The sequence below is a fragment of the Clavelina lepadiformis genome, chromosome 8, assembly GCF_947623445.1.
Source record: "Clavelina lepadiformis chromosome 8, kaClaLepa1.1, whole genome shotgun sequence".
NCBI lineage: Eukaryota > Metazoa > Chordata > Ascidiacea > Aplousobranchia > Clavelinidae > Clavelina > Clavelina lepadiformis.
This window is the reverse complement of record NC_135247.1, coordinates 7,703,092-7,730,374: the sequence shown is the minus strand read 5'-3', so window position 1 is coordinate 7,730,374 and position 27,283 is coordinate 7,703,092. Positions and strand designations below refer to the sequence as shown.

The 27,283-nt window shown below is 35.4% G+C and overlaps 1 protein-coding gene across 1 annotated transcript in view; it reads left to right on the top strand.

Annotated features, from left to right (window-relative positions):
* Positions 1-22,927, top strand: part of LOC143468305 (protein GPR107-like) — a 29,913-nt gene extending 6,986 nt beyond the window's left edge. The window contains exons 4-14 of the mRNA XM_076965433.1: positions 4,370-4,486; positions 4,560-4,686; positions 6,627-6,778; positions 6,931-7,140; positions 7,364-7,434; positions 7,630-7,747; positions 17,472-17,605; positions 19,574-19,667; positions 19,880-19,963; positions 22,319-22,437; positions 22,522-22,927. Of these exons, the coding sequence (XP_076821548.1) occupies positions 4,370-4,486; positions 4,560-4,686; positions 6,627-6,778; positions 6,931-7,140; positions 7,364-7,434; positions 7,630-7,747; positions 17,472-17,605; positions 19,574-19,667; positions 19,880-19,963; positions 22,319-22,437; positions 22,522-22,645 (1,350 nt within the window). The 3' untranslated portion in view covers positions 22,646-22,927. The remainder of the gene's footprint in view (positions 1-4,369; positions 4,487-4,559; positions 4,687-6,626; positions 6,779-6,930; positions 7,141-7,363; positions 7,435-7,629; positions 7,748-17,471; positions 17,606-19,573; positions 19,668-19,879; positions 19,964-22,318; positions 22,438-22,521) is intronic.
* The last annotated feature ends 4,356 nt before the right edge of the window (positions 22,928-27,283 follow it).

Here is a 27,283-nt window from a genome sequence, read left to right as displayed (position 1 = left end):
CACGATTTAGATCTAAAACAGAATAAGATAGTTGGCAGGTTTCTTTGATGTTGATAAATACGGTGCTGTCTCAGAATTTGTTTTAATTGTTAGAAATTTAATAACAAGGATGTTGATGTAAAAACCATGGAAGAGCTCGTATAGAAAGTGTTCTCTTTGATATTACAGCAAAAATATTTTGCAATTAGAAAAATTTTCGTTAAATTACCGCAACGTTATTACCTAGTTACATGAGCTTCTTCTGATCGATTGTTTTCAAAACTGAAATTGATTAAAACTGCATACAGCTCAACGTTGGGACAGGATCTTTCACACAAATAGCGTTCTGTCCTGCAGTAGAAATATCAACATTCACTACTTTGTCTCAGCAAGATCTAGAAGTCTAAAATTCATCTGACAGTATACTTTTATTAAATGCTTTAATTCTTTTATATTTTAAACTTTTGTTTAACTGCAGCTAATTCAAGTTTCTTTGTTTTTGTTGAGCTTTCCCTGTTTAATCACAAATACAGAAAATATGTTCATCCACCAACAAATTGTGTTCAATGTTAATCCACATTAGCGTCAACGTCGCTTTAATTATCACTGGCCTGCATTTTTCAACTTTAAAATTTTTTCTTCACTAAAAACATGCCAATATAGCTAATTTTGAGGCGCTGATTCCGAATCTGTGGTCCTTTTCATTCTAGCACATCAGGATTTTGAGATAACTGTTACACGTGATATAGCGTTTATGGTGAATAATCGCAAAATAACACAATGTATACAACAAGCTTGACTTGAAAAAATTCAGTGTTTGAACAGAATTGTTACACATCTTTGTTTCCTCATGATAAAACAAAAAAGGTTTTTGAATTATGGCAACAATAACGATACAATCCAGGAAAATCATATTTATTGAAAGCACAACATTTCATTATCTCGGTATCTATCTTAATGAAAATGCGCGTCTTCCGGCTTTTCTTGCATGTTGAGTAGAGTCCTCTCTTTTAAGACACCAGCAGTAGTCAGCAATCATGCTGACATTCCAGTGGCCCTGATAGCGTTCCTCCATCACCATTATCTCCTGGTGAAAACGTTCACCTTGTTCCTCACTAAATTTTCCACAGTTATCTGGAAAGTAGTCGAGGTGGGAGTGTAAAAAGTGCATTTTGACGCTCATCCTACACCCAAGTTTCTGAAAGGCATCGAGCATATCTGTAACAAGCTGTCTGTAATTGGAGGCTCGGTTATTTCCAAGGAACTGCTGGATAACAGCTTTTAACCCCTTCCATGCTTGCAATTCCGTTACAGACAAATGTTTTTCGAAATCTTCATCCTTTAACAGTTGTCTGATTTGAGGTCCAGTGAAAACACCTGCTTGCAGCTTAGCTTCGGATAAAGACGAAAACTTTTCTTGCAGGTACCTAAATCCTTCTCCGCCTTTGTCCATACCTTTCACAAAGTTTTTCATGCACCCTAACTTGATGTGCAAGGGCGGTAAAAGAACTTTTGCTGGAGCAACAAGAGGACGTGACTTCACATTTTTAGATCCTGGCAGAAACTCATCTCTTGGTGGCCACAATTTCTGAGTAAAGTGGGAAGTATCCGCCCTACTGTCCCAGAGACAAAGAAAACAGGGAAATTTAGTGTAGCCACCTTGAAGTCCTAGTATGAGAGCTACAACTTTTAAATCAGCACATATCAACCAGTTGTGCTCATGGTACTTTATCATTTGCAACAGCATTTTTATGTTTTCATAAGTTTCTGACATCTCAGTAGAATGTGCAACAGGTACTGATGGCACAGATGGCCCATTGTACAGCAACACAGCTTTCATGCTCGTCTTCGAAGAATCTATGAACAGTCTCCAATCTTCTGCTGAATATAATATCCCAAATGTTTCAATCAAACCCTGAACATTCCTACAATAAACAAGAGTATTTTCTTTACTAAAAAATTCCGCAAATTCTTTCTCTCTGTGGCGGTACCACGCAAAACTTGTGCTCTTTTCTAGAAGATTCTTTTCCTTTAATCTTGACCCTAAAAGTTGTGCAGCTTCTTTTGAAAGGTTTAACTCTCTAGTGAGGTCATTCAGCTGAGTTTGTGAAAACAACTTGGGAGAGTCATCGTTTATTTCTTCGTGACAGTGCGCTTTATCAACTGCACTTCTTCCAGATTCAGATTCTGAAGAGCTTTGCATCTCTATTGGAGGATTCGGCACAGGAATTTCATCACAATGTGGTACAGGCCTCATTGCTGACTTTAAATTAGGGTACTTGATTTTGGATTTGTTTCTTCTGTTAAACCCCTTAGTGTTCACCATACAAAAATAACAGTCATTGTGATGGTTTTGTTGCTCTCTCCATACCATAGGGACGCCAAAAGGAAGGCTCTTGAGTTTTTTCTGGTACCACATACGTAGTTTTGATGCACACGATTTGCATGCAACATGTGGGGCAAAGTCTTTATCCTGGTCACCAAGTTTAATGCCAAAATAGGCGTGATAAAGTTTCTTTATATTCATTGTTATGTTGCATTTGTCACCTGCAATTGTGAACTCTCCACAAATATAACAGAAAGAGTTTGGTGAGCTAGTACATTTTTTAGGCATTTTGATACTTAAAGTAATGAAATCTGCAAACGAAATCACAGTCACTTGTCTGCATTATGATTTATGCGATTTGTGTGTTTGACTCATAAACTTCAGTGTTTGACTCTTATCTGACAGTTTGTAAGTCCTGATATCATTCAAATTGGTCTGTTTGATAACAACAGTATAATATAAACAGAGGCAAATTTAAAGTTTAAAAAACTAAAACACATAAGGTTAGTATCACACTACAGATAAAACTAAGTAAAACTAACGGATAAAACTAACTTGTTTACTCGTCCTGATGTAGAAAAGTTGCTTCAATAGCTGAAGTAGTAGAAATGTTAACCACAAACTTAATTGAACAGTAACTATTGATAAAATTGTGACTGATAAGAGCTCCATGTGATAACAAAGGTTATCTTATTGATAAATGATATCCTTTTGACAACAAAGAGGGGAGTAAAACGCAAAAGCGAAAAATTATACGGTTTTTCTACCGTAACTTTAAAACCTGATGTGACAGATCAAAAAGGATGGCATTTTTGAAATCAGCGCCCAAAAATTAGTTAAAAAACATTGGCATCATACGGAATAAAATTTTCATGCAGACCAGTGTTATCTTTACTGTATTTTGCATAAACACAACATGAGGTGTAAATGCAGTTTTTACACGCTTATGTGCATGTCAACAACATGCGCACAAATGAGTACACGCGACACGATAATAAGGACTTCTTTAAAATAATTTTGAGATAATAAGTTGTTATTTAAGCCTATGCATGAACTCTCATCTCTTAAAAAAGCACTCAAGTTATCAATATTTTGTTACATTGCATTGAAATACCTTAACCCACTTTTAAGCATGTTAACCTACATGATTTATATGAGTCAAGTTGACCTGACCAGAAGGACTGGTAAACTCACTTTTATTTTTTCATTTTTGAAATGAGAGACAAGCACGTAATTTGCTTAAAGACCCCAGGTAAAAAGAGTTCAAAGTACTATTGCTTATGGTAAAAGACCTCGAAAAATTGATGCTGCTCTAATTTTTTTTAGTGAAGACTGTCTGTAAAAAAAATGTAACCACATTGTTAATTTGCCGAAAATAAAAACAATAGTTCGTAAGACAGTATTTTGATATCCTATCATTGTAATGCTATAGACTAATCTGGTTTTACTATGTTGAAAGTAGTCATTTGATTAGCTATTTTTTGGAAACAGCATGGAGCAAATGGAATCGAGCGTATTGTATGATTTCGGGTATATTGCACCAAAGTAACATCTTCAATATTAACAGTACTATGACTCAAACAAATGTGGTTAAATTAAGTACTTATGAGTGGCCAAAATTGTGACTCATTACCCGTTTTCACTTTACTGCCAGTGTATGCAAATATAACAATGAAACCTGGTAATGTAAGGAGCATATTTGTCTGATTCAATAATTTTTAAGCAAGGAAGCGATAGATCGATTAATGTGATTTAAACTTAGTGTGATATGGAGATTTCCCCTGATAGAGCAGTAAAGTGTTATTAATCATTCATAAAGGATATTCGTAGATGAATAGTGCACATTATTCATATGAATTCCACTAGTTTGCTATTAATTATTCGTCGAACATATTTGAGTTCGTGTATGTAATGGCACATCCACACCAATTAGTATGGTGATCTAATTAAGTGGGACCAACTGCAATGGTATTTTATTTAGTCACAGGCTGACTAGAAACTTAATTCAAAAGCTAAAAGCCATGAACCTGTTACACAAATTCACAGTGTTTTTCTACTTGTTAGGAAGGAAAATGCCCAGTGACAGAATATACCAGTTTGTTTAATGATGAACCAGAACTTTCACGTGCTGTGTTGACATTCATATTTGAAAATGAAACAAAACCAACTCTATATTTGCAAGTATGAATAGTTTACTGAAAAAATTGCATGGTAAGAATTTATTATTAATTAATCAGAAGTAATATTTTTTAAGGTGTGTTCACACAATTTTTCTGATTTGCATTTTTTTTCGAACGAATTCAATTATGATTCGGATTCTGCATCAGAGCCAATACATCATAATGCAGCATGTGTGGCTACGACAACCAGAAAACAAAGAGGTGATTAAATATATTCATGAAATTGTTCGATTGCTACTGATTATTGTGTGTTAATTACATACCGGTGCAGCAGTTTTGTGATATATAATGTTTCATTACATCATTAATGCGAAAATTATACTCATGATAACAATCCTTGGCAGTCAATGGCAAAAACTAATTAATACTGTTTGGTAATTCTTTTATTTCACCAACAGATGTATAATTTAATATTTTAAGTAAGGTTTGGCGCAGAAAATGAAAATAGTAATGTTTTGTGGTTAAGGATTAGCTTTGAATAACCGGTTAGATGATGAATTGATGCCAATATGATAGGTTTTTCACATAGTTTCTTTTTTGTGTATTCCACTATTTTTTAGTCGAAAAATATTCAAGTCTCGCCAGTATAACTGTTCAAGTTCAATTAACAGTGCCAAGTAACGCTAAATATGATTTACCTACCACTAGTAGCACTCACACTACACTGATACATGCATGTTACAAAAAGCTATGGTACCGACGATATTTATTTGTCATGACAATATTTGTTCTGCAATGGTCCATTTATAAAAAATGCGTTTATCTTTATCTCGCATAGCTCTAAATTATTTCTTGTCCAAAATTAAGGTTTAATGTTCAGAAGAACTTTTTATAAAGTATGATAGGATATCACAGGGCTACTCAACTATTTTTAGCAAAGGTCCAGTTACAAAAGTTCAAAATTTGCTTAGGTCCGTTATAACTCTCATGAAATAACTTACAGTCATACAAATGTATTAAAAGACGGTGTATAATATAATAATTCTCTGGATGGGTATTAATTTACCACTTACATACTCGCTGATTAATTGAATAAGCAGGAATAACAAAACTAATGATGAACGATTTCATTTGCGTAAATACTGAGACAGATAAGGTCCGGATTCAACACTGAAGAGGTCCGCATTCGGACCGCGGTCCGCCAGTTGAGTAGCCCTGGGATATTAGCTTAATTATATGCTTATTTTCTGAACTCTGAAAAATTTGATTAATACCTAAACCAGTATTAAATTCTTATTGCTCGAGCTGGTCTGAGTGCATTTTTCAATGTATGAATTTTTTGATTTTATTTATTTATTTATTTTTTATGTTTCCTGATTACCAACATGAACATTGTTACCAGTAGCTGGCTACTTAATCAGTTACTTATTCAAAACATAAATTTGGTTACCTATCATGTGTTTTTTAGTTACGTGTTTGCATATGAAGTTGGTTACATGCTACATAGTTACTTGGTAGTGGTAGTGGTATTGAAGAAATAAGTAAATGAGTGATTTAGGGAACTACGGACCATTTTGACCCTGGTTGCCTGAATTAGGTAGGAACTGTTTACCAGGAACAGGCATTGTTAATGCCTTGCCCAATAACATTACACAAGGATAATGTTGCAATACCAACTGTCATACCTGGCTCACATAGTCAAGAGTCTGATACTCTAATCCGGGGTCAGCAAACTACGGCCCGCGGGCCAGATCCGGCCTGTAAGATTAATTTGTCTGACCCGCCTCACTGAATCACAAATGAGCTTGTTGTATGGTAGCCAATGAACAAAGTGGGAACTTGGCCCACAATTGTCAGTTTTTATTATTAATTAATTATCTGACCCTATGTAAAAAAAAGTTAGGTGACGCCTCCTCTAATCACTACGCGCGTTTTAATTTGTTCCCTGGAAAAAGTTCGAAATGTTTTGAATACGAATTACGTCTCTAAATTACAAACGTTTGCCAAAACTTTTTATTTTGTATTCGTGTTGATATTTTTTATCTTTTCATGAAATCTGTGTAGGGACCCACCAGAACATTTGCACTAAGTGCAAACTATATTTTTACTATGTGTGCATAATAGAAATTTTAAACCAACTCACTGTTTCATATTATTTAGTTACATATTATGTACATTATGCACACATTACATAATTGCAGATGTAGAAAACTCTTTACCAGTCGCTTTGAACAAGGATGGGTGGTTTTTGTCAACTTCTTTGTACTTCAAAATTGATAACGAGAATCAAGCTGGTTTATATGAGATCTATTTGCACAACTGTGATCCCAATTCACATATACAAACTGGAGAGGTCTGTCAGAATTGTTTTTGATTTTTGTCATGGTAGTTATTTACTTGAGTGCATGTGGAACTAAGTTTATTTTTTCCAACACAACTGTACAAGTTCGTTATTAACAGCAAGGAAAAACAAGAAGTCACAAAAAGCTGTTTTAATGTTGGCAGATCCACATTATCGAACAAAACGATGGTACATATTTGTCAGCTGGAGAAATAGCACTGCCTACAATGTATGGAATAATGGCAATGTTTATATTTATTACTGCTTTTTTCTGGGTTGGGGTTTTATGGAAAAATCGAAGCAAGGTTTTCACTATTCACTATTTGATGGCACTGTTGATGTTTATCAAGGCATTATCAATTACTTTTCATGCTGTAAGTAGCCTAGTACGAGTTTGTGGTTGTAATTAAAATATTGAAGAAAGATTTTTACGATGTTTTCAACTGAAAATAATTTTTCGACCCACAAGTAATTTTTAAGTTATTCATAATTTGTAGTAGGTAAAAACCTAACATATTTCAGATTGACTACCATTTTATTGGTGGAATTTTTAAGTCATTCATAATTTGTAGTGGGTAAAAACCTAACATATTTCAGATTGACTACCATTTTATTGGAAGGGATGGAATGCAAGAAGCTTGGGCCGTTATATTTTATATTGTCCATTTGTGAGTCAATGAATGTTGCGTAGACTTAGTTGTATGAATTGGTTATATTCGAATATTAGTTATATGAATTGGTTAATTACATAGTTGGATTTTAGGGGCTATTGTTTTTGATAAAAATTTAGTTGATCGTAATCTTTTAAATGAAATACGTTTTTGGACATAAGCTATTTATTTCATATAATTTTATTTCCTTAGGCTAAAAGGAATACTGCTGTTCATATGCTTACTTCTTATTGGTACCGGGTGGGCTTTTATTAAATATGTGTTGAGTGATCGTGAAAAGAAGTTGTTTATGATTGTTATTCCACTGCAGGTATTGTAGTATTATATGTGTATTACATTTTACATTAAGAATTTCGTTCAATTTATAGCAGGGATAAAACTTCCAAACCATGAGTGTGCAGTTGTATGTAGTTGTAGCAGACATCTTGTTTCTAACTTTGAACATTTGCAATGCTTATGGTGGTGGTGCAAGTACAGCAAGGGTGGGCAACCCTTTCGGATGTGAGGCCTGCTTTCTGTGTTTAATTTTTTACAGACGGGCCCATTCGTATGAAATTATGACACCACGATTAGTTTTAGTCATACTTTGGTTGCACATACCTGCATTTATCAATCTAAAAATGTTTTCTTTGGTAGGTAATGCATTATACAGTAGTAACTGAACTTGATGTCAATCAGTTAAAAAAACTGCCTAACTCTATAGTGACCTTACCTGTACTCAACTCATGAGGTTTGCAGTATATTTCCTCTCAACATTTATCTTGGAAAATGTGCCATCTCTTGTGCACTTGATAAAGCAAGCTTATGCTTGCGAAAGATTATGCCAAGAAAACAAAATAAAAGTTAACCCTAGAGTGCTACCAGATACTCTACCTTTCTATTTTATTCTATACTGGGTTAACATTTTAGTTACCATCAACTTGTGCAACAATAAAATGTGGAAGCTTATGTGAGAAACTTATCTGTGAAACTTGTGTTAGCTGTTACAACCCAAGCAATAAACAACTGTACTGGTATTAATAACTGCAATGTAAGGTTTGCTTTGTTGAAAGTAAGCCATCAAATTTTATTTGTAAATATTTTATTTGACTCACAATGCTTCTTGCTTCATAATTACCAGCACACTGGATGGCAAAAACATACACATTGCTGCTTAATTATTACATAAGCTGTATAAACTTTACATTTCTTGTGTATTGATGGCCACAATTCTGTAGTACTTTGTTAATTAACGTTTATAGCAAATAACAGTTTTAGTAACTATTAACACAATTTATAAAAACGTTAATATGTTTTTGAAACACAGTCGGTAACTAAAAAAAAGAATGAAACTTAACAACTAGAAGAAAAGCATGGAAAAATCACTTTAACACGTTGACTACCAATTATTACCAGTTGAGCATTTTTGTTGTTGTTAAGGATTCATGGTTAAACAATTGATGGCTTCTATGTCAAACAATGGATGCATCCAATTACGAATTAGGTCATAAATTTTTAGTGCTCAAGAGCCATGCAGCTCACAAACTTCATAAAAATACTGTGGTCCACCAGGCATATCAACAGCGAATAACATGTTCCACTTTGGTTAAAGACGGTGTCAAGTGTTGGAATGAAATTGGGGAAGTGACTGGACATGTACGTTGAGCAACGGTTAAAGTTTATGGATCTGTAGACTTTGTTATCTTCAGTCTTCAAACTTGACAAGTCTTTGTAAAAATTTCTGTTTTAACAATGTCTATTGTGCGATTAGTATGTTTTCGGAGATGTTTGTCAACTTCAGATTAGTCTTTAGAGCAGTGTTTCTCAACCTTTTTGGCCCACGGACTATTTTCCCATTAGCACAAGTATTCGTGGACTCAGGTAATAAGAATGAAAAATACGTTAGTTCAACATTAAAACAGTGAGATAAAAAAGCAGAAGCGGTTTGTTTATTGGGCACATATGCACTATAAATCTCAGTGAGAACCTTGAAAATTACAACCTTTGCTCAACCTATCTCAATGAGAACCTTGTCTCTGAACTTGCTTCACAAGTTTGTCGAAATCAGGAATTATGGTCGTTAATGCACACCTGATATCATCTTCCGGTTGAAGTTGGTTCCGGCACTTGGTTTTAAGCATAGCTAAAGTTGAAAATCCTGCTTCACACAAGTATGTAGTTGTTAAACGCAAAAAGAGCTGTTGCTTGTTTGTATAGAGGTCAGAAAGGTTAGGTTCCTTCGATAGAACATTCGCCCAAAATTTAGTCAGAGAAACAATTTTCAACTTGTCTCTCCACATTTGTCGACTTTGCAGTTCAATTAACAGTTCAGAAATGCAGTCTATTTCTGAATGCACCTCTAATGCTGACACCTCAAAAGGACTTCGTACCCAGTTAAATATCTTGTTTTAATTTTGGTAAGGAATATGTCAATCCAGCTCAGAAACAAATGTATTGAGGTGCTCAAGAAACATTCGACAAATAACGCGCAATTCAATATTTTTCTCCTCAAAAAATAAGTTCAACGCTGGAAGAGCAGTCATCTTCCCACTTTCCATTCGATGTATCCACAATTTTATTTTAACTTTAAACGCATCAATGCTTTCTCTTACATCTAAAATAGTTTTGTCTTTTCCCCGCATAGAGCCATTCCATTGGTTCAAATGGCTGAAAAAATTAGCAAAGAAAAGCAATTTGGCAATCCATTTGTAATCGCTAAAGCAATCAACAAATTCATGTTTCTGTTCTTTCAAAAAGTGGCCACGCGCAGGCGAAATTGCATTGCGAGAGAAGGAAAGAAACAAAAAACGCTCTGACACTTGGGAACTCCTTTTAAAAAAGAGAAAAAAGGAAGTGATTTGCTCGCCAGGAGTTGGAAGAAGGAGAATAGAACAAAAGAATTAAGGAATTGGATTGCCACCAGCGTAACATAAGAAATAAACAAGGCTCTTAATCAGACTATTTTAAATTACCAACAAATGGATGTTGTAATTACCAAACTTATCCAACACGCCAAGGTATCTCTTGCGACACCTACTTTTTGAGGCGAAGAGCCGTCGTGAAAATTATGACCTATGCCTAATTATATACGGTAAATTAATGGGCTTGCGGACTCACAAAAACCTTACGCGGACTCAAATGAGTCCGCGGACTCGGGGTTGAGAAACACTGCTTTAGAGCATTTACCGGTTATGTGTTTGTCCATTCTCGTGAGGAGATTTTGTGAGATTTTTATATATAATGCACCCCACATAAACAGTTAAAGTGAGGGGAAAGTCTAAAAACAAGTTGATCTTACGTGAAACAACACTATCAACTGAACATTCTGGTAAAATATTTTTGAAAAGTACTGTGTGGTTAAGCAGTTTTCGGCAAAAGAAAATCGCAAAAGGTCTCAGTTTTTGGTCCTAATTGTGACTTAGATGAAGGTTCTTGTTATGTCGTAGGTTAGTCAAATTGCTTGAAAACATGCTGCTGTGTTTGTTTTCTTTGCGCGGAAGACTTCATGTGAAGAAAATAGCAAAGTGAAGCTGTGTAATTCAGTAAACTATGATTGTTTTAAACATAAAAAATCTGCTAGCCCAATCATTTGCGTTCGTGAAGTTACAGTATCCTTTCAATCGCATAGGCTACTCGTTAAACCAGCACCATACTGGTTGCCATGGCTAGGCTATAGGTCATAACCTATCAGGCTATTGGCAGTTAGAGCAATCTATGCAGCTACTGAAACAGATGCATACGTGATATACAGTAGGTATGGCTAAGTTTATGAATTTGCAAATGTTGTCTGTGATTACGTTTGACATCACAATAGTCTTGATCTACATCACAATTAGGGCCAATTTTTCAATTTTCTTTTGCTTGTAATTACTTAACTAAGAAATATTTTTGCTATTGCATATGTTATGTCTAACAAGAATATCGACAACAAAGTATTATGAAAATGTGAACTGGGAGGGAGAGTGGTTTATTTGGTTGATAATCCAGTTCATAAAAACATTCGTCGTCATGGGAATGATGGGAAAGTCATGAAAGGATAGCAACGCTGTTTATGATGTTTTTCATGAAATTTTAAAGTGTTGTTGTTGCAGGTCCATTGTAAGAAGTTTTTGAGTTGACGTTTTGTAGTCCGTTCGCGTTAGTCAGTCACATCGTCTGTAAAAGTTTGATTCAATACCACACTTTTTTTAAAGTTCTTTGGTAGGGTTTATTAGAATATGGTAATTAATGCCAAAAGAAACGAAAATATTACTGCAGTCTAAGTTTTCATCCTGTTAATGAAGTCAAATGTGTTTTTGATGTTGGTCTGGTGCTGATGTACTGAAGTAAGCTCTTCCTAAAACCAGGGGGCAGATTCAAAGTTAATGTGTGTGGAGGCAAGAATTAGTATCGTGTGCGCGTTGTACTTGTGAATTTTTAGTAAAGTTGTAAGAATATGTGTTGAGGCAGTAAATAGTCGGATTCTGTGGTATAGTTCTTGGGTTGGTGCTTTTACTCTGGATTGTTGTGGTAAGCCTGTGAAAAAGCTTTCAAGTTAGTGCGGTTTTATTTATTGCTTTTTTGTTGAAGTTTGGCTTTGTTATTCAGTATTGTCAACATTTTTTTATACAAATTTGATTTATCTAGAAGAACACCGCTGTTTTCAGGTTTGCAAATGATAAGAGTCGTCCTTACAGAGCTATTATGAAACTTCCTTGTATTTGAATTTAAACTCAATTGTCATGCGGTGTACAATATATATACCAACTCGCAGGAATGTCACAAGAACACAAACCAGAACAAAAGCTCCAACAACAAATCAGCAGTTGCCAGATTTGTTTGAGTAATAAAAAGATATAAATTTTCTTTGCCCTTGCGTTCGTTCTACTCAAAAGTCTGGATAACAAAATTGTTTTAGGTTTGCTTTGTGCTAGTCCATGGTATGTGCACAGCATGACAATATTTATGAATGCTGGATCTTCACAGGAAATAGCAGTGGCAATTAAGAAGAAAATGTATGAACTCATTGAACTGTCATGAAACACTTGGAGCTAAATCGCTACATTGTGTTTGTTTGCAGATTAAAGTTAGGATATTATGTAAGCCCATTTCCCCGCACTGGACTACATTAGAGACAGATAAAAAAGACTCAGGAAACAACTGGGGATACTGTAAGGCTATAAAAAGGAAATAAGTCACACCTTATCTTCGTCACGTTTGTCGTCCTGAACAAAACATTAGTTGCTTATGACTCAATATAAATTTTGTTATGTTGTCAAATGAATGTCCAACGTTCCAGAACCATCCTAAAAAGAGGAAATTAAATGAATGTAATCAAAACAGTCTTTTCAAGTTTAATGAATTCAGAATGTGTTAAATTTTAAATTTTCTGTATTTTGTTAATAAAGTTTATACTCTGCATTCTTGTTTTGAGTTGACAAAATTTTATAACCAAATATCTCCAAAGGCATCCATTCTTAGAGAGTTTGGATGCCTAGTGACATCTACCATTAAATTAAAAAGCATTTACGAACTTGAATAAATGTAAGTTCAGCTTTCCCATCTTTATGTTGAAAACGGTATGTCTGCTGCAACTAATATGCGAATTTTTTTTGTTATTTTATTTCTGCTACAAATTGAGAGCCATTTCAGATGTTACAGATTGTAGTTTAATTCGAATTTAGAACAATAATCGAGGTATTTTTTAATGTTAAGTTGATACTTAAAAATTTTTTGTGCAATTTCTGATTAAAGGCACCAAATTCTTGTGAGTATTAGTCTAAAACCTGAAGTTGTTTTTAGACGTGGAAACACTTCCCATTTTACTTCTGGAATTTGTTGTGTATCTGCGTGGTCCTACTGCAGGCCCTTACTACATGAGTGCCAGTTCTGCCTCGCCAATATATTTTATTTGGCAGACATAATGAAATGCAAGTGACACAAAATTACATTTACATTAGGTTTGTTTATATATAAGTCATATTTAAAAAGTTCTTAGGTAGACTAATCCCATTCTGTATCAACTAAAACTAATTTTGCAAAATAAATTTTTGGAACATTAACTCACTTATCCTGCTCATATGAACCAAATTTTTCACTGTCATATTTAGTTATAAAAGCCAGGATTGTTCTTCAAAAAAATTCACACTTAGCCAGTATACCAGACTTTGATTTTGTTCATCATAAATAGGGTTAGTTCGGATATCAATAATTTTTACTATCCGGATATTTGGAATTTATCTAACCGGTTAACCGGATAATAACTGCTAAGTGAGACAATCGATTTCACAAGGTTTGCATGAAAAATGGATTGTAAAATCATTACACAGTTTTATTATAGATCTACGTACACGGCTACTACACGCGCAGTACGAGCGAATACGAGAAAAATCAAATTTAAAACGAACGAACAAACGAATTTCAAACGCAAATTTAATGTTCACATTGTTCACTGCTTCTGCAACGCCCTCCTTATAAAGCACAATGCATCAATTGTGGAATCCTGTAGACGGGACCGGAGTTTTGTAACAAAGAGTCCACATGCACTGAATGCTCTTTCTGCTTCCACAGAAGTGGGCTGAATAGTAAGCAGCGCTTCATAGAGAGTCTGAAGGTTGGCAGGTCGTTTCCCAGAAGCTTCAAAGACTTCACATTCCTTTTGGACCATTCTTCTGTTTAGGTTTGGACTTGGAGTACTGGAAGGACGAGTAGCTGATACGTAGAATTAGAATTAGAAAGAGTTTTAAGCACAAATTCGTGAATCCGCTCAGCGGTTAGAAGTGTAGCGTCCCTTCTGCAAAGTCCATCTACAGCATGTTTAACTGGTTCAAGGACATCAATCAGATCACGGAGAATTTTAATTTCTGCGTCCGTAATGGTGATAGAAGTTCCGATCTCAACAAGAGCCATTCTGATACATTTTTCTGCTCTTACAAATGTTTTAATCATCTCTAAAAGACTGTTCCATCTGGTCTTTGAATCTAGAATTAACTTCAGCTCTGTATTCAATTGTGCTTGGATATGCTTTTGCAGAATTTCGTTCTTCAGAGGACTTTTGCGAAACATCTTCGCCACTGTTCTTACCTTCCTTATCACTTCCCCAACAAACCGTTGAAGTTCTACACCGGTTGTTTCAGTCTCTACAAGATCAGCTTCAGCTTCATCAGCTTCTTCCATCTCCTCTTCTGAAGAAAAATCTGAATCCGATCCAGTATTACTATTTTCCCTTTCATTCTCTAATCTTTCAAAGATATTTTGCCTTGCATACAAGAAGTCAGTTACTGCTAAATGATAACCATGCGCAAAACAGAGCTGGTGGACACAAGTTACACACCAAATCATTCTTCCAAAACTCTTCATCACTCTAGCTCCATCTGTCGTAGCTGCAACAATGTCTTCCATCTTGAGACCAAACTCCTGCAATCTTTCTTCCACCAAATTCGCTACTCTTTCAGCTGGAAGAGAACCTTTGATTCTTACCATTCCTAAATTAACGGGGTCTGAATCATAGTGCAGGTTTAAGTTCATGTATCTTCTGCTTCTTGTGCTTGTATATTCATCAAGAGTGACAGAACAGAATTTTCCAGTCTCTTTTTTTATTTCAATCATTTTCTTTGTATCGCTTTTCAGTGTTTGGAAAAATGTCATGATAATACTTCTGACATTTTGCACCGTTTGTGGTAGCTTGTATCCTCTTGCTAAAAATGCTTCTCTCAGTTGCTTACTAGTAGCTATGGTGTTGAAAGAAATTCTGTCCACAGCTGCTAGCTCTGCAACGACCCTCTCCAGCGACTCTTTGGTTGGCTTAAAATAGTTTTCAATCGTACTAGTACCTGCGGAACATTTGTTTGTGTTTTCCAAAGAACCTTGTTGTTTTGCTTTCTTTGTGTCAAGAACAATCTTATGTTTTAAACCAAGGTGGTTTCTCATTGCTCCTGTAGATCCACCTTTACAAGAAATCGTGTTTTCACAGGTTTCACATTTTGCCCTCTCACCATTTCTTGATCGTAGAAAGTAGCCCCAAACTGGATTATCACTTTTGAAACGTTTAAATTCCATCTCTTAAATTTAACTTCAATTAGCCTAACTCAATTAATTAATTAACAACTCAATTCAATCAATTAACTTCAAACTAGGTTGTAGACTTGTAGTCAAAGCTTTTCAACTGACACTTCACAGACTTTACCCTTGCCATGAGAATGCAGTCTTCTATTAAAAGAATCATTCATTATGCTTTCTTTGTGAATTGTGACGTGATAGTAAATTTCACTCGTGCATTTTACGACCTAGTTGAAAGTATAAGACAATAGAAGTGTGAAAAAAGGTTTAATTGCGCTCAGCGGGAGTCAGCCTCTACGTAACAAAGAATGTTCAAACTTATTAAAAAGTGTAAAACGCATTAGCAACAATACTCTTTTAACCGGTTAACCGGCAGATTTATATCCGGATATCAGATAGAAAAAAACCCTGCGGTTAACCGCTATCCGGATAATCCAACCCTAATCCTAAATGTAGGGTATGGTTTGAAACCCAATTTTCTGCTATCATAATACTGAAAAATTCTCTATACAGCACATTATAAACGCATGTACACAAGGTGATAAGAAAAAGGTGATCAAGCTTTTACCACAAACTCAACCCGATAACACGAGATTATGTATTTTAGAATTTGGGAATTTGGTGACCTCAATTGTGTTTTTGAAAGTTTTGCAACTTTCGTCTCTGTCCTCCACTGCTTGCAGAAGATTGTCCCTTTGTTGATGATTTTTAGTTAATACATCTGAGTTAGTCTGTCATTAGCTTCTCTTTTTGCAGCACCAATCACAACTTTCACCAAGCAGTCAATGGATTACTCTCACACACACAGATCTAAAAGAATTTCATTTTGATATTAGTTTGCCCATCCATTCATGTATCAGACTTAAGCAGTGAAAAATAAACTACATATCTCACCCAACGAATTCTGTACACGTTGTGATATTCCTTATTCTTTTTGTTGTGTCAGGTATTCTTCGACTAAACTCATTCATCTTTTTGCTATCATTAAAAAGTCACTGAGATTTGAAAAAACTTCCACCTTTTCTCTTATGCTCTAGATGTGTTTATTAAGTTAAATAAAAATCCTCAACAACAGTAGGATCTTCTACGAGAAGTAGAAAGAATAGAGATGGAAGCTGCAAAGTTTTCGAAAGCAAAATTCAGGTCAGCATTTGCACTTTAAAAAACAGCATATTGTGTTTTTGGGTTGAGTTTGTGGAAAAAGCTTAGTAACCGTTTTTCTATTACCTTGTGTTCTTGCAGTCATCGTATGCTGTTTCTAGAATTTTGGAAGTACTATGAGCGCCGCAAATTGAGTTTCAGTATCGTGCATTTATAATGATCAAAATCAAGTATAATGGCTAAAAAGAGCGCAATTTTTTGAAGTACAACCCTGCTTGTACAAATAAATATGACAAAAAATGCCTTTAAAGATGTTTATTGATGTCATATTGACAAGAATGTTGACGAAAAAATATTTAAGTTCCTCTCAGTACTTTGAATGTAAGGAACATTTTCGTCTTTGGTGAATTCCCAAATTTAGCAGCTTTTAAGTGAAAACTTTGGAGCTCATAAGCGGGGTCAAAAATTTAAAATTTTCAAAAGATTCATTTTGCAAAATCAGGTTTGGTTGGTACAGAATGTGATTAGTGTATTTAACTTAAACCTTTTAAACATGACCTGAATATGAACAACCCTAACCGCCTTCCAGACAAAACAAACGTTTGTTGGAAATATTACCTTCTCTATACGACTTGATTTGACTTGCATTATATTTTAGCATGACTTGACTTGACTTTCAAATTACTAGCAATTTAGTAATTTGACTCGACTTGACCTAAGTCAACTTCCCAAATGACTTGACTTGACTCGATTCTTAAAAAAATGACTTAGTTACAGCACTGGCACACAGCCTGTGGGCTTGCAGTTAAACCACCCTGATCAAGCATGAACTTCAGAAGTAAGCTTTAAGCTGTGTCAGGTGCATAATCATCTTGCTTATTCTCTTCACTAGTATGCTTTTTGTTGATTTTTTTTAGATTGTTGCCAATATAGCATATATGATACAGGAGGAAGAACAAGGAAACATGTATTATAACACATTTATGTGGACAGAAATTATTGTATTTGTGGACATCTTGTGTTTTGGAATCATATTAATTTCAGTTGTGTGGTAGGTTTTGTTAATATTTTAAACAATTTGAGTTATTCTGCTTTTTTAAAAATTTAGAATTTAAGTTGACAATTGAAAAAATTACAATTGAAAAAAATGCAGGAATCACTGTATTTTATTTCATATGTATGAACAAACATTTCTTTGATTTTTTCCTTATTTCTTTTTTACCCATCAAAGTGTTTCACAAAGTTATGCTTGCTTTCTTTGAAGACTGCAACAGTTTTTCTCACAGCAATCATTGAGATAACAAGTTTATGATGCAACTTAGTTACATCTCAACATGTAGCAAAGCCATGGAAATTACTTGTAGTTTGTTTGAATGCTGAGCCAAACAGTTGAATAAAATTTATTTTTTACAAAATACTCCATCATATACAAAACTCCCATGTTTAACACATTAAATAATAAATAATTTGTCTGTTGAGGTTGTGAAAAGCCTTACAGATAATGGCATTTCATTTGGCACAGATTTACTTGAAATGTAATGCTTTTCTAAGCTTGCTTGTGACAAGTGTGAAGCACCACACCCAGCAATTGTCTTGTCAATCTTACATGACATCAAGTAAAATTATTTCACACAATTGCAAACCTTTTATTAATTTTTTAAACCATATCCTAAAAACCAATGACAAGTTTCCAGTTTCATCTACATGATAAAATACAATGAAAGCTTGTTAACTCAACTTCGCTTAATTTGAAATTTCAGATATTGAAGTAACCTCACTAGTCCCTTGTGGTGTTAGTGGGCGCTAAATACTCACACCCGAAATGTCAAAACGACGCTACGATTTTTTTTATTTTGTTGTGCATATTTTCATTGGCCATTGTGATTGAAGGTTGTGTGACAGCAAGGTCACTAACTGACCATGTTGTTTTTCTGGCCTCCTTTGCCATTCTACTCGTGATCCCGTCACAGACTGTGGTGTTCGTTCTACGCAATACAATCTTTATGTTGTGAGTATATTATTTTAGGCAATTAAATCCTGCTGCCTGTGAAAGGCACTTCCTTTCTGATAAAGAAGTCGCAGCCATTCATTAGGAATACTTACCGACCCCTAACATAAACAATCAACAAGCGGCCTCAATTCTAAATTTTTAACCTCGGCGAAGCCCATGTATTTTCTATTGTATGCATCCATACAACACGAGAAGAAGGAAGCAATGCGTAGAGTTCAGTACTTCGGATATTTTTTGCATGAATCGACATATGGAGCACTTTATATTCGTCATCCGTCAGCTCTCAGTACCAGCTTTAGTGCAGGTTACAGGACCAGGCCTTCCCTTTTCCAGACAAATAACATAAATGTCATGTCAAAAAGACCTTAGGTCATGCTCAAAGACTTCAGTTATGTTATGAATACTGAGTTATTTTCTGTGGCAGTATACGTATATACCAAATATAGGCTACATGTGGCATAATAAAAGTTTTGCAAAAGTAATTCATTAATAATAGCTACATAGATAATTTTTGGCAAATTCAGAGTATGAGGCAAAACACCTCGTGAACACTGCATGGTTGCAATCACTACTCGGAAGCTCAGTGGCCGACTAACCATAGGCCCGCGCTCGATTTGTCCCTTAATGACGCACTACAGATATATTTTCTTGATTATGACATCGTTTTTAAATACTTGCATGAAATGATTATATTCCATATTTTAAAAGTGTGATCACTAATCACCATGCAAGCTGTTGCTGCGGAAAGACGCCCAGGAAAGCCACACATTGGCATATTTTTGTTTCCTCAAGAACTTTGTACAAAATTATTTAAATCTTTTTGCAAAACCATTGTGCTTTATCAATTTTCGTCATACAAATTTGAATAAGCAAATCTTAGCGAAAATTTATTAAAAAATTTCAAAGGACCCAACAAAATACTTTATTGCTATAAAAATATAACAATTTACGTATCTTTAAATATAATAATTATACTGATATGCAAAATAACTTTGAAATACTTTTCAGGTCTGTGCGACACTTGCAAGATGCATCAAAAACTGATGGAAAAGCAGCAATTAACCTTACAAAGTTAAAGCTCTTTCAACAATTTTATGTTATGGTTAGTGTAGAAGGAAGCAATTTCGCTCGTTTGGCGATCAGTCCAGAAGTTTATATAATCTACAATGCTTGTGAACAATAAGTGATAGTGTCGTTTACTGCATAAAGCAACTTTTGTTGGGATTTATTTTATACCTATTTTGTGATTAATTGAGCCTCTCAGGTTTTGTGGTAAGATAACTTTATACATTAAATAATTTAAATTACTTTTAGGTCATATGCTATCTCTACTTTAGAAGAGTAATTGTATATATGCTGAAGGTTACTTTACCATTTCGTTACACATGGATACACTTGGTGAGTTGCCTAATTGGTGTATAGTTGTATTGATGGTAGTCTGTGTCTAAGCTTTGAACTGTTAATATTTAATAGTGCATTGTTATTTAGTGTCAATAGAGTTAGAAGTGATAGGAATATTCAAATGGAATGAATATGTAATTAAAATTAAAAGAGGGATGTTTGGAATCCGAACCCGAACATGAATATACTACCAGTATTTTTGCCGCTACGCTTAGTGTAAATAGTAAAGGATGCTTTTCTGACGACTGTTTTTTTGTCTGAGCAAAAATAACACCAAATTTGCTGGACCAGCTGATTCGTGGTCCTAGATCAAATCTGATCTGACATTCTTCATACTACATATACATGTATCTATTTGTGTATTGACACTTTTTGTCCCAATAGTTATCAAAAGTAATAGGTACGACTAATACTTGAGTAAAAACAGGTCACTTAATAGCGATTTTACAGAAAGTTCAGTGTTCAGCCATGTGTGCACGCTAAATTTATAGAAAAAGGAGCCGAAATATCTCGGCTGAATCAAGCAACCTAGTAATGCAAGTATTAGTATCGTAAAAGTGAGCAAAACAGTGCCTTTACATGGCGACTATATATATAACAAACTTGCAACAGAAAGGTGTTGAAATAACAAGGTTTCCTGTTATGTAAATCTTGTTTAAATCATGCAAATACTTTCTTCAATCCGAGGATAATAATTTTCCTACCATATCAGTAGGAGGCAATTGCATTTTGTCCTCTGAAAAAAACTGGATGGCATCACAACATAATCCAGTTGTTATCATCTGTTTATTCGTCGTTTTTGTTGCTAAAATTGTCACAAGGGATGCAGAGCATAGCATGGAGAACCATGCAAGTATACACGATTAGAATTGGGTTATAACTCATATCTTTGGCGGAGAGTGTGATATGCTAGAAACATCAGCAAAACGATTTTAAGTTGTATTTTAGTTATCACCAACGAGTTTGGCTCAGTCTACTCACACAGGACATGAACATTGGTACGATACCAGTTTAAAGAAGATATAAAAAGAACTGGAAACTAGTGACCAAAACTAAAAATATCCTCAAAACCATTTCGATCCAGTTGAGGTTGCTAACGTTGTTTCTGCAGCAACTTCCTATGGTTTTTACAAGTGCGGGATGCTAACCGATTCCAAAATGATTGGAATTGATAGGAAGATCTCATCGCCTAATGCGTCAAATGATGTTGGAGAACCTAAGTATAAGAAGTTTTTAACAACCAGTTTGGTTCTACTTATTTATCAGGGCACGCACAGTCGCACATGCTCTTGTTGACTTCTAGTACCCATGTAAGGAAACGCAGTGAGTGTGGGAAGCATTGACAAACATTCAAACAGAACAACGTTTTTCCAACTCCCGGGCGCTTACTTGAAATTTCCTTCTGTCGTCCTGTTAAGCTGTTATTGCCACCTGCGTTGTACCACATTGTATATTTTTCGGCTGTCATCAGAATGCTGTTGCTAAGTGGTTGATGCTTACCAAAAGCAATCTGTATAGATTAGCAAATGCCCTATTGCATTTAAGTAAATAGCTTTTACATAGGCCTACCATATTTTCATCCCCAAAAAAGAGGACAATTCCTCCAGCAAGTACATTGCAAATAAAATTTTACGTTTAAAGAATTTATCACATGTTCTTGGATAATTATACGCATATGAACAAGTAATGCATTCAGCTTCAAAATCATTATGTCCTTTTCTGAAACAAGGATACTTCTGCCGCAGTTCATCACAAAACACAGTGTTCCTCTTTGGCATTATTGCTTAGCTTTATTTAGATTTTATTTTTGTCTATTTTAAAACAATGATAAGAAAAATGATTAGACCTCATGCTGTCGCTGAAAAGTCATTTGACTTGACTTAGGCCTCATGCCGAAAAGTCACATAAACATATAATTCTGTTGAAAATATAAGCAAGAAAGCAAAAAATGCAAAAAGGAGGACATTTGGGCATTTTTCAGTGTCCTCGGAGGACAATTGATTTTTCTTTAGAAAAGAGGACATATGGTAGTCCTATTTTACATATTTATCACTTGGCTATAACTTATTTTTTTCTAAAACACTTATTATTTTCTATGATAGTGGTTTTATTATAAAAATCTCCACTAAGCAATATATCTGACCTTGGGCGTGTAGAAAGGTTTCAATTGTCATTTGAATTTACATTTTTTTGTTTTATTACGATGTTATAGATTCGGGTTCGGTTCGGATTCTAACGAACCCCAATTATTTTCTTTACTGCATAATTATGATCTAAATTTTCTAATAAAATATTAGTGCATACTAATGAAACAGGTTCCATAAGTATTTTATATTTTGTCGTTCAATTTAGTTTGTTTACGAATTGGTATCAGTGGTATTCTTCATTGTCACTGGTTACAAGTTTCGGCCTGGTTGTGATAACCCTTATTTATCTGTTCCACAAGACGATGATGACATTGAAAGCCATGCGTGAGTGCTTGTTATTGTGTATCTGTTGGGTTGGTTTGTATTTGAATGTTTTACCACAAAAACGTATTTATTGAATTTATACAGCCTTACGGAATCAGGGGTCACCGAAACCATTGCGAAAGTTAATCAATATCCGAAGGAAAGTTTGTCAGGAAAAGAAAATGAGTCGCTGTTGCCGAAACAAAGAACTAAGAACAGCATTTTATGAGGGATGCCGTTTTTTATACTTAAGATTATCAGAGTATATAAGTGGAATAGTATCTTTTGTTCTTACTAACTTGTGCCTGACCAGAATCTTCATATTCTAATACACAACAAAAGATTAGGTGTCATAGCTTTTATGGGTGATGGGCAGCTCGAATAGGTTCATTTTTAGTAGTAATGTTCCTTGATTCATACTAAGTTGTAAAACATAATTCCAACCCGTTTCATATGTGCTGCTATGCTTTGTGTTGTGTACCCTTGATTGAAAAAATGTTTTTCATGGTTACAGTTTGTGTTGAATTATATATTCCAGAAAGTATATTTAAGTATACATGTGTAAATTCTTGAGTGTAGAACAAATACGGTACGGAACAGCTACCGGTTGAAACGAACGGAAAACAATTTATATTAGTCAGTAGTTCTTGAAATACAAGTGTGTTTATGTGCAATACCTTGAATTAAGGGTTCCCAAGCAGGACGTGCCTGTTGTATTTAATGTAGCTTTTTCTAAGAAACGCGAAGGGGGCTGGTTGAATTTAATGACACACGCAGTGCATGCGTGTGTCATTATCTGCTCCAGAATATTTTGCCCCAGCACTGGAATTATCAGCCCCTTGCGCGCCCACGATTAAGTTCGTGGTCATAATCCAGCCGGACAAAACTATGTGGCAGAAAGAGCGTCTTCTCTTCAACACGTGTTAATCAAAGTGAACTACAGAAGGCTGTTGGATGAAACAAAAACGCAAGGTAGATTGAAGTAAAGTATTCTAACAAAAATCATCAGAATTCTTTTGCGTAATTTTGGAGTTTGAGATACCTTGTACGCCACTGTACCTAATTATCTTAATGACTAAAACCGATAAGGAATAGTGAAAAAGAAAATACGACGAGCTAAAAGAAGACGTATAGCTACTTATCTCCGACAATTGAGGTAGGTTTATCGCACGACTTTTTTTTGAATAATGCATTACGGAAATGTGTAAATTTATTTGGGGCTGCTAAATAAAATTCAGTGAAGTTTTCATATACTTGACACTTGTGTTTGAGAGATACACATTTCGCCTTAAAAGGCATTTTTAGTTTCTCGAGCATATGTAAGTGGGTTTTGTTCAATTATAACAGGACACGGATGACTACATTCACCTTTTAGCCTACTACCGCAAAATTTCATATATCATTGCATTTTTGGGGGGTGACTTTAAATACAGTAAAGGAAAGAATAAACTCTGGTTCAGACGGTTTGCGAAAGATTACTCAATATGCTGCGTACAAAAACAAAAGTTCGGGAATAAGTTAACTCTCTAAACCAGGGGTAACCAAATTAGGTCCCGAAGGAATAAAATTCATCAGGCCCGCCTCTGGTGACGCGTGGTCTAAACGTACACGTATAATAGGCTCTATCGTTGCTTGCTATCGTCATTCACTGGTTGATGATAACGCCCTCAGTGTCGGATTAAGACCGTAGTGGGCCTGGGGTTAAAAGGTATCAAGCACCTATGTCCTATACGGAATTTTATCTTAACCATTTAAGACAAAGCAAAATGTTTTTTCGTTAATAGGAATTAATAAATTACATTATTCAAAGACCTAACGTATTTTTATAAACCAAGGTGTCTGTTTGTTATAATTTATGTATGCTGCTCAGCAATGTTCCCTCTAATTTTTCACGAGTCTGAGCAAACACGCTAACTCCCTGAGCGGTCACTTGGACCAGTGTGAGCAACATCAGACGTGCCACGTGCGCACTGTGGCCACTATTATGCGTTTTTGTTTTCTTTTTAATTCAGGTTGGATTTTTTTCTTGTGCGCAGCACAGATTTTCTGTGCGCGGAGACCGTGTCAGCAGTGCGCATTTGCGCACGCGCACAGCTTAGCAGTGGTTCCCATACTATGATACGCGTACCACTAGTGGTACACGAAGGTCTTCCAGGTGGTACGCGAGCAACTTATCAAGTTCACACCAAACGATCACAAAAGATCTTTTATTGTCTTCGGCATTATTTTAATTCACATAAATTAGGTAGAGCGTGAAATTTCATGCTTTATTCCCTACTGAATACTAATTCCTTAGGGTATTGACGCATTGGATTGTAAAACAGGGTTTCTTTATAACGAAACAGAACGTCATTAATTACTACGTAACAAATCCTTGAAGTCAGTTTTTGTAATACCTTAGTTATGCTGTAGCGAGGGCGGTAAAAGTTCGACTAATTTTTGTTTAATATTCACGAGCCTTTAGTAAACATTTTGCCTATCATTTTTTATTTTTGAATTCTGGAGTTTTGTCGGACCACCTACAATGTAGGTGGTACGAGAACGCTGCATGAACCAAAAAAATGGTACGCGAGTAGATAAAGTTTGGGAACCACTGGCTTAGAGGGAACATTGCTGCTCAGCATTCTACTGAGCGTTTATAGGCCTATGCCCGAATTCTTTTTGCGGTTTAATTCTCTGCAGTAGCTGTTCTTTTAATCTAGTATGGTGCTGTGCTAATTGTCATCAGTAGCCTTTATTTCTACGAAATTCTCGTGCAGATCTGATGATATTATAATATTAATAGTGTTTGTAATATTAGCGATTGTAATAGTGAATTGTAATAATTCATATAATTGGTGTTTTAATAAGCGATTGTGTGTTCTCGAGCTAGATCAAATGTATTATTTAGAAAGCTGTACTGTCCTTGGTTAATTGTGTTTGTATGTTGAGTCATATATTCAAAGTGTACGAAGTTAGATGGTAGGCTACTTGTGGTAAAGAACCTCGGTGACGTAAAATATGTTACATTTTAGTCGTTACTATGAAATACTTTTGGAAACATATCATGACGTAAATAACGGTGTCTCTCTCTGGTTGGCTGAGTGTAGCGATATAAAAACTGAGGCTTGGTTCAAAGTTCCTCTTCTCTTTTATTCATCATTCAAATCAAGTCATTAGCTCTATTCGGACTTTAAAAATGGATATGAAATTGCTTCTGATGTAATTTCGACTATATTTTCGAACATAAGAATTCGGACTTTATTAATGTTGTGCTGACAGAAACAATCACAGATAGCATAAACAACGGAATCAAAAATAAAATAGAGAAGGAGTTCTAAAACAACAACTAAAGCCTTTGGCGTTAGGTCAACCTAAAACAATTAACGTCGCCATCCCCATAACGATGACGACACAAGATTTGTAATTGAATTGATTAATGAAATTTGTCTCTATAAACCGACTGGAACCATAGTTAGAGCTTACCGTAGTTTCACGAACCAACCAGGAGTTTAACGTGGGAACAGAACGACCGGAGGTGTCACATACACTGCAAACGCGTCAGCCTGATTTCCAACAAGCTGTGTAGCTACTAACAAGCTACTACTCCTACCAAGATAGATTTTGTCGAATTCACGTTAAAACACTCGTTTTCCCTTTCATTGAGGTACATATCTGCCCCTACGTCGTGCCGTCAGGCAAGGACATTATGCTCCAGTTTTTAAAAGACCCAGGACAAATCTACCGCCCAGAAGAACTTCTTTTACCCTCCATCACACCTTACACATGGACGAATTTCTCAAGCTTTTCGTCAGGACTGCATTGACAAACTATCACTGTCTGATGCAACTCGTAATCAAAGTCCAACATTGCAAAAAACTCACCACCAACTCGGAGAAATTGATCCCTCTTCTGTTGACGGACTTCGCTTGCAGAATCAACAGACCGCATTTACGAGACACTGTACTTCTCTCTATAGAGCACACCATGCGAGCGGGTGGACAACAAAGCCTTCGCAGACAAGCGTCGACCCACAATGAAGCCACTTACAACTCTTTTGAAGACGTCGCTCGCCAAGCAATCCTAACCCTAACCTAACTAGGCCTCATTCGCTATTAGCGACAACCATTCGGGAACGAGCAACACCTCACTCCATCGAAAAACATTCAATTCCTCTTGTTACTCTTTATATGAGTACCATTTGTAACTTATGTATCACTATAGTACTATACCATGTATCTTGTATGTATCATTTTGTGATAAGTTACTTTTAGCTTTAATATATAACTTACTACCTTCACTTTCACACTAAATATTAGTAATCTATTTACCCAAGCATACCATTTTTTATTGTGATGCCTAAAGTAATATCACATGGAGTTCTACCCAGTGGTGGATTTCAGCCGGTTCTTGGAATTTTAATAGGGATGTGCCGCGAGGAAGATTATTCGGGTTCGTGCGAACCCGAATATCATGAAGGTCGACACGAACGAATCCCGAATCTATTCGTATTAGAACGAAACAATAAAATTTCCTCCAAAAGTGGTCAAGTCTTGCTTCTAAAATGACGTAATCGATAAACAAATCGCTTTCTTTCGAAAAATAGTGTTTAAAAAACGATCGAAAAAGCAAAATCGTTAGGAAACAACCTTCATTGTTAGTACTGCTGAGTCTAGTTTAGCATTTTCGGGAAACTAGATCATCATTTTTTACGAAGGTCAGTAAATTTATAAGTAGTATTGTATTCGGGTTCGCCCCAATCTTCCATAAAGGCGATATTCGGCGAATCTATTCGGGTTTGGGTTCGTATCGGCACATCCCTAAATTTTAATGAACTCCACGAACTAGTTGTTAACAAGCGTATGTAGCCTATGTGTATATCCGCCCC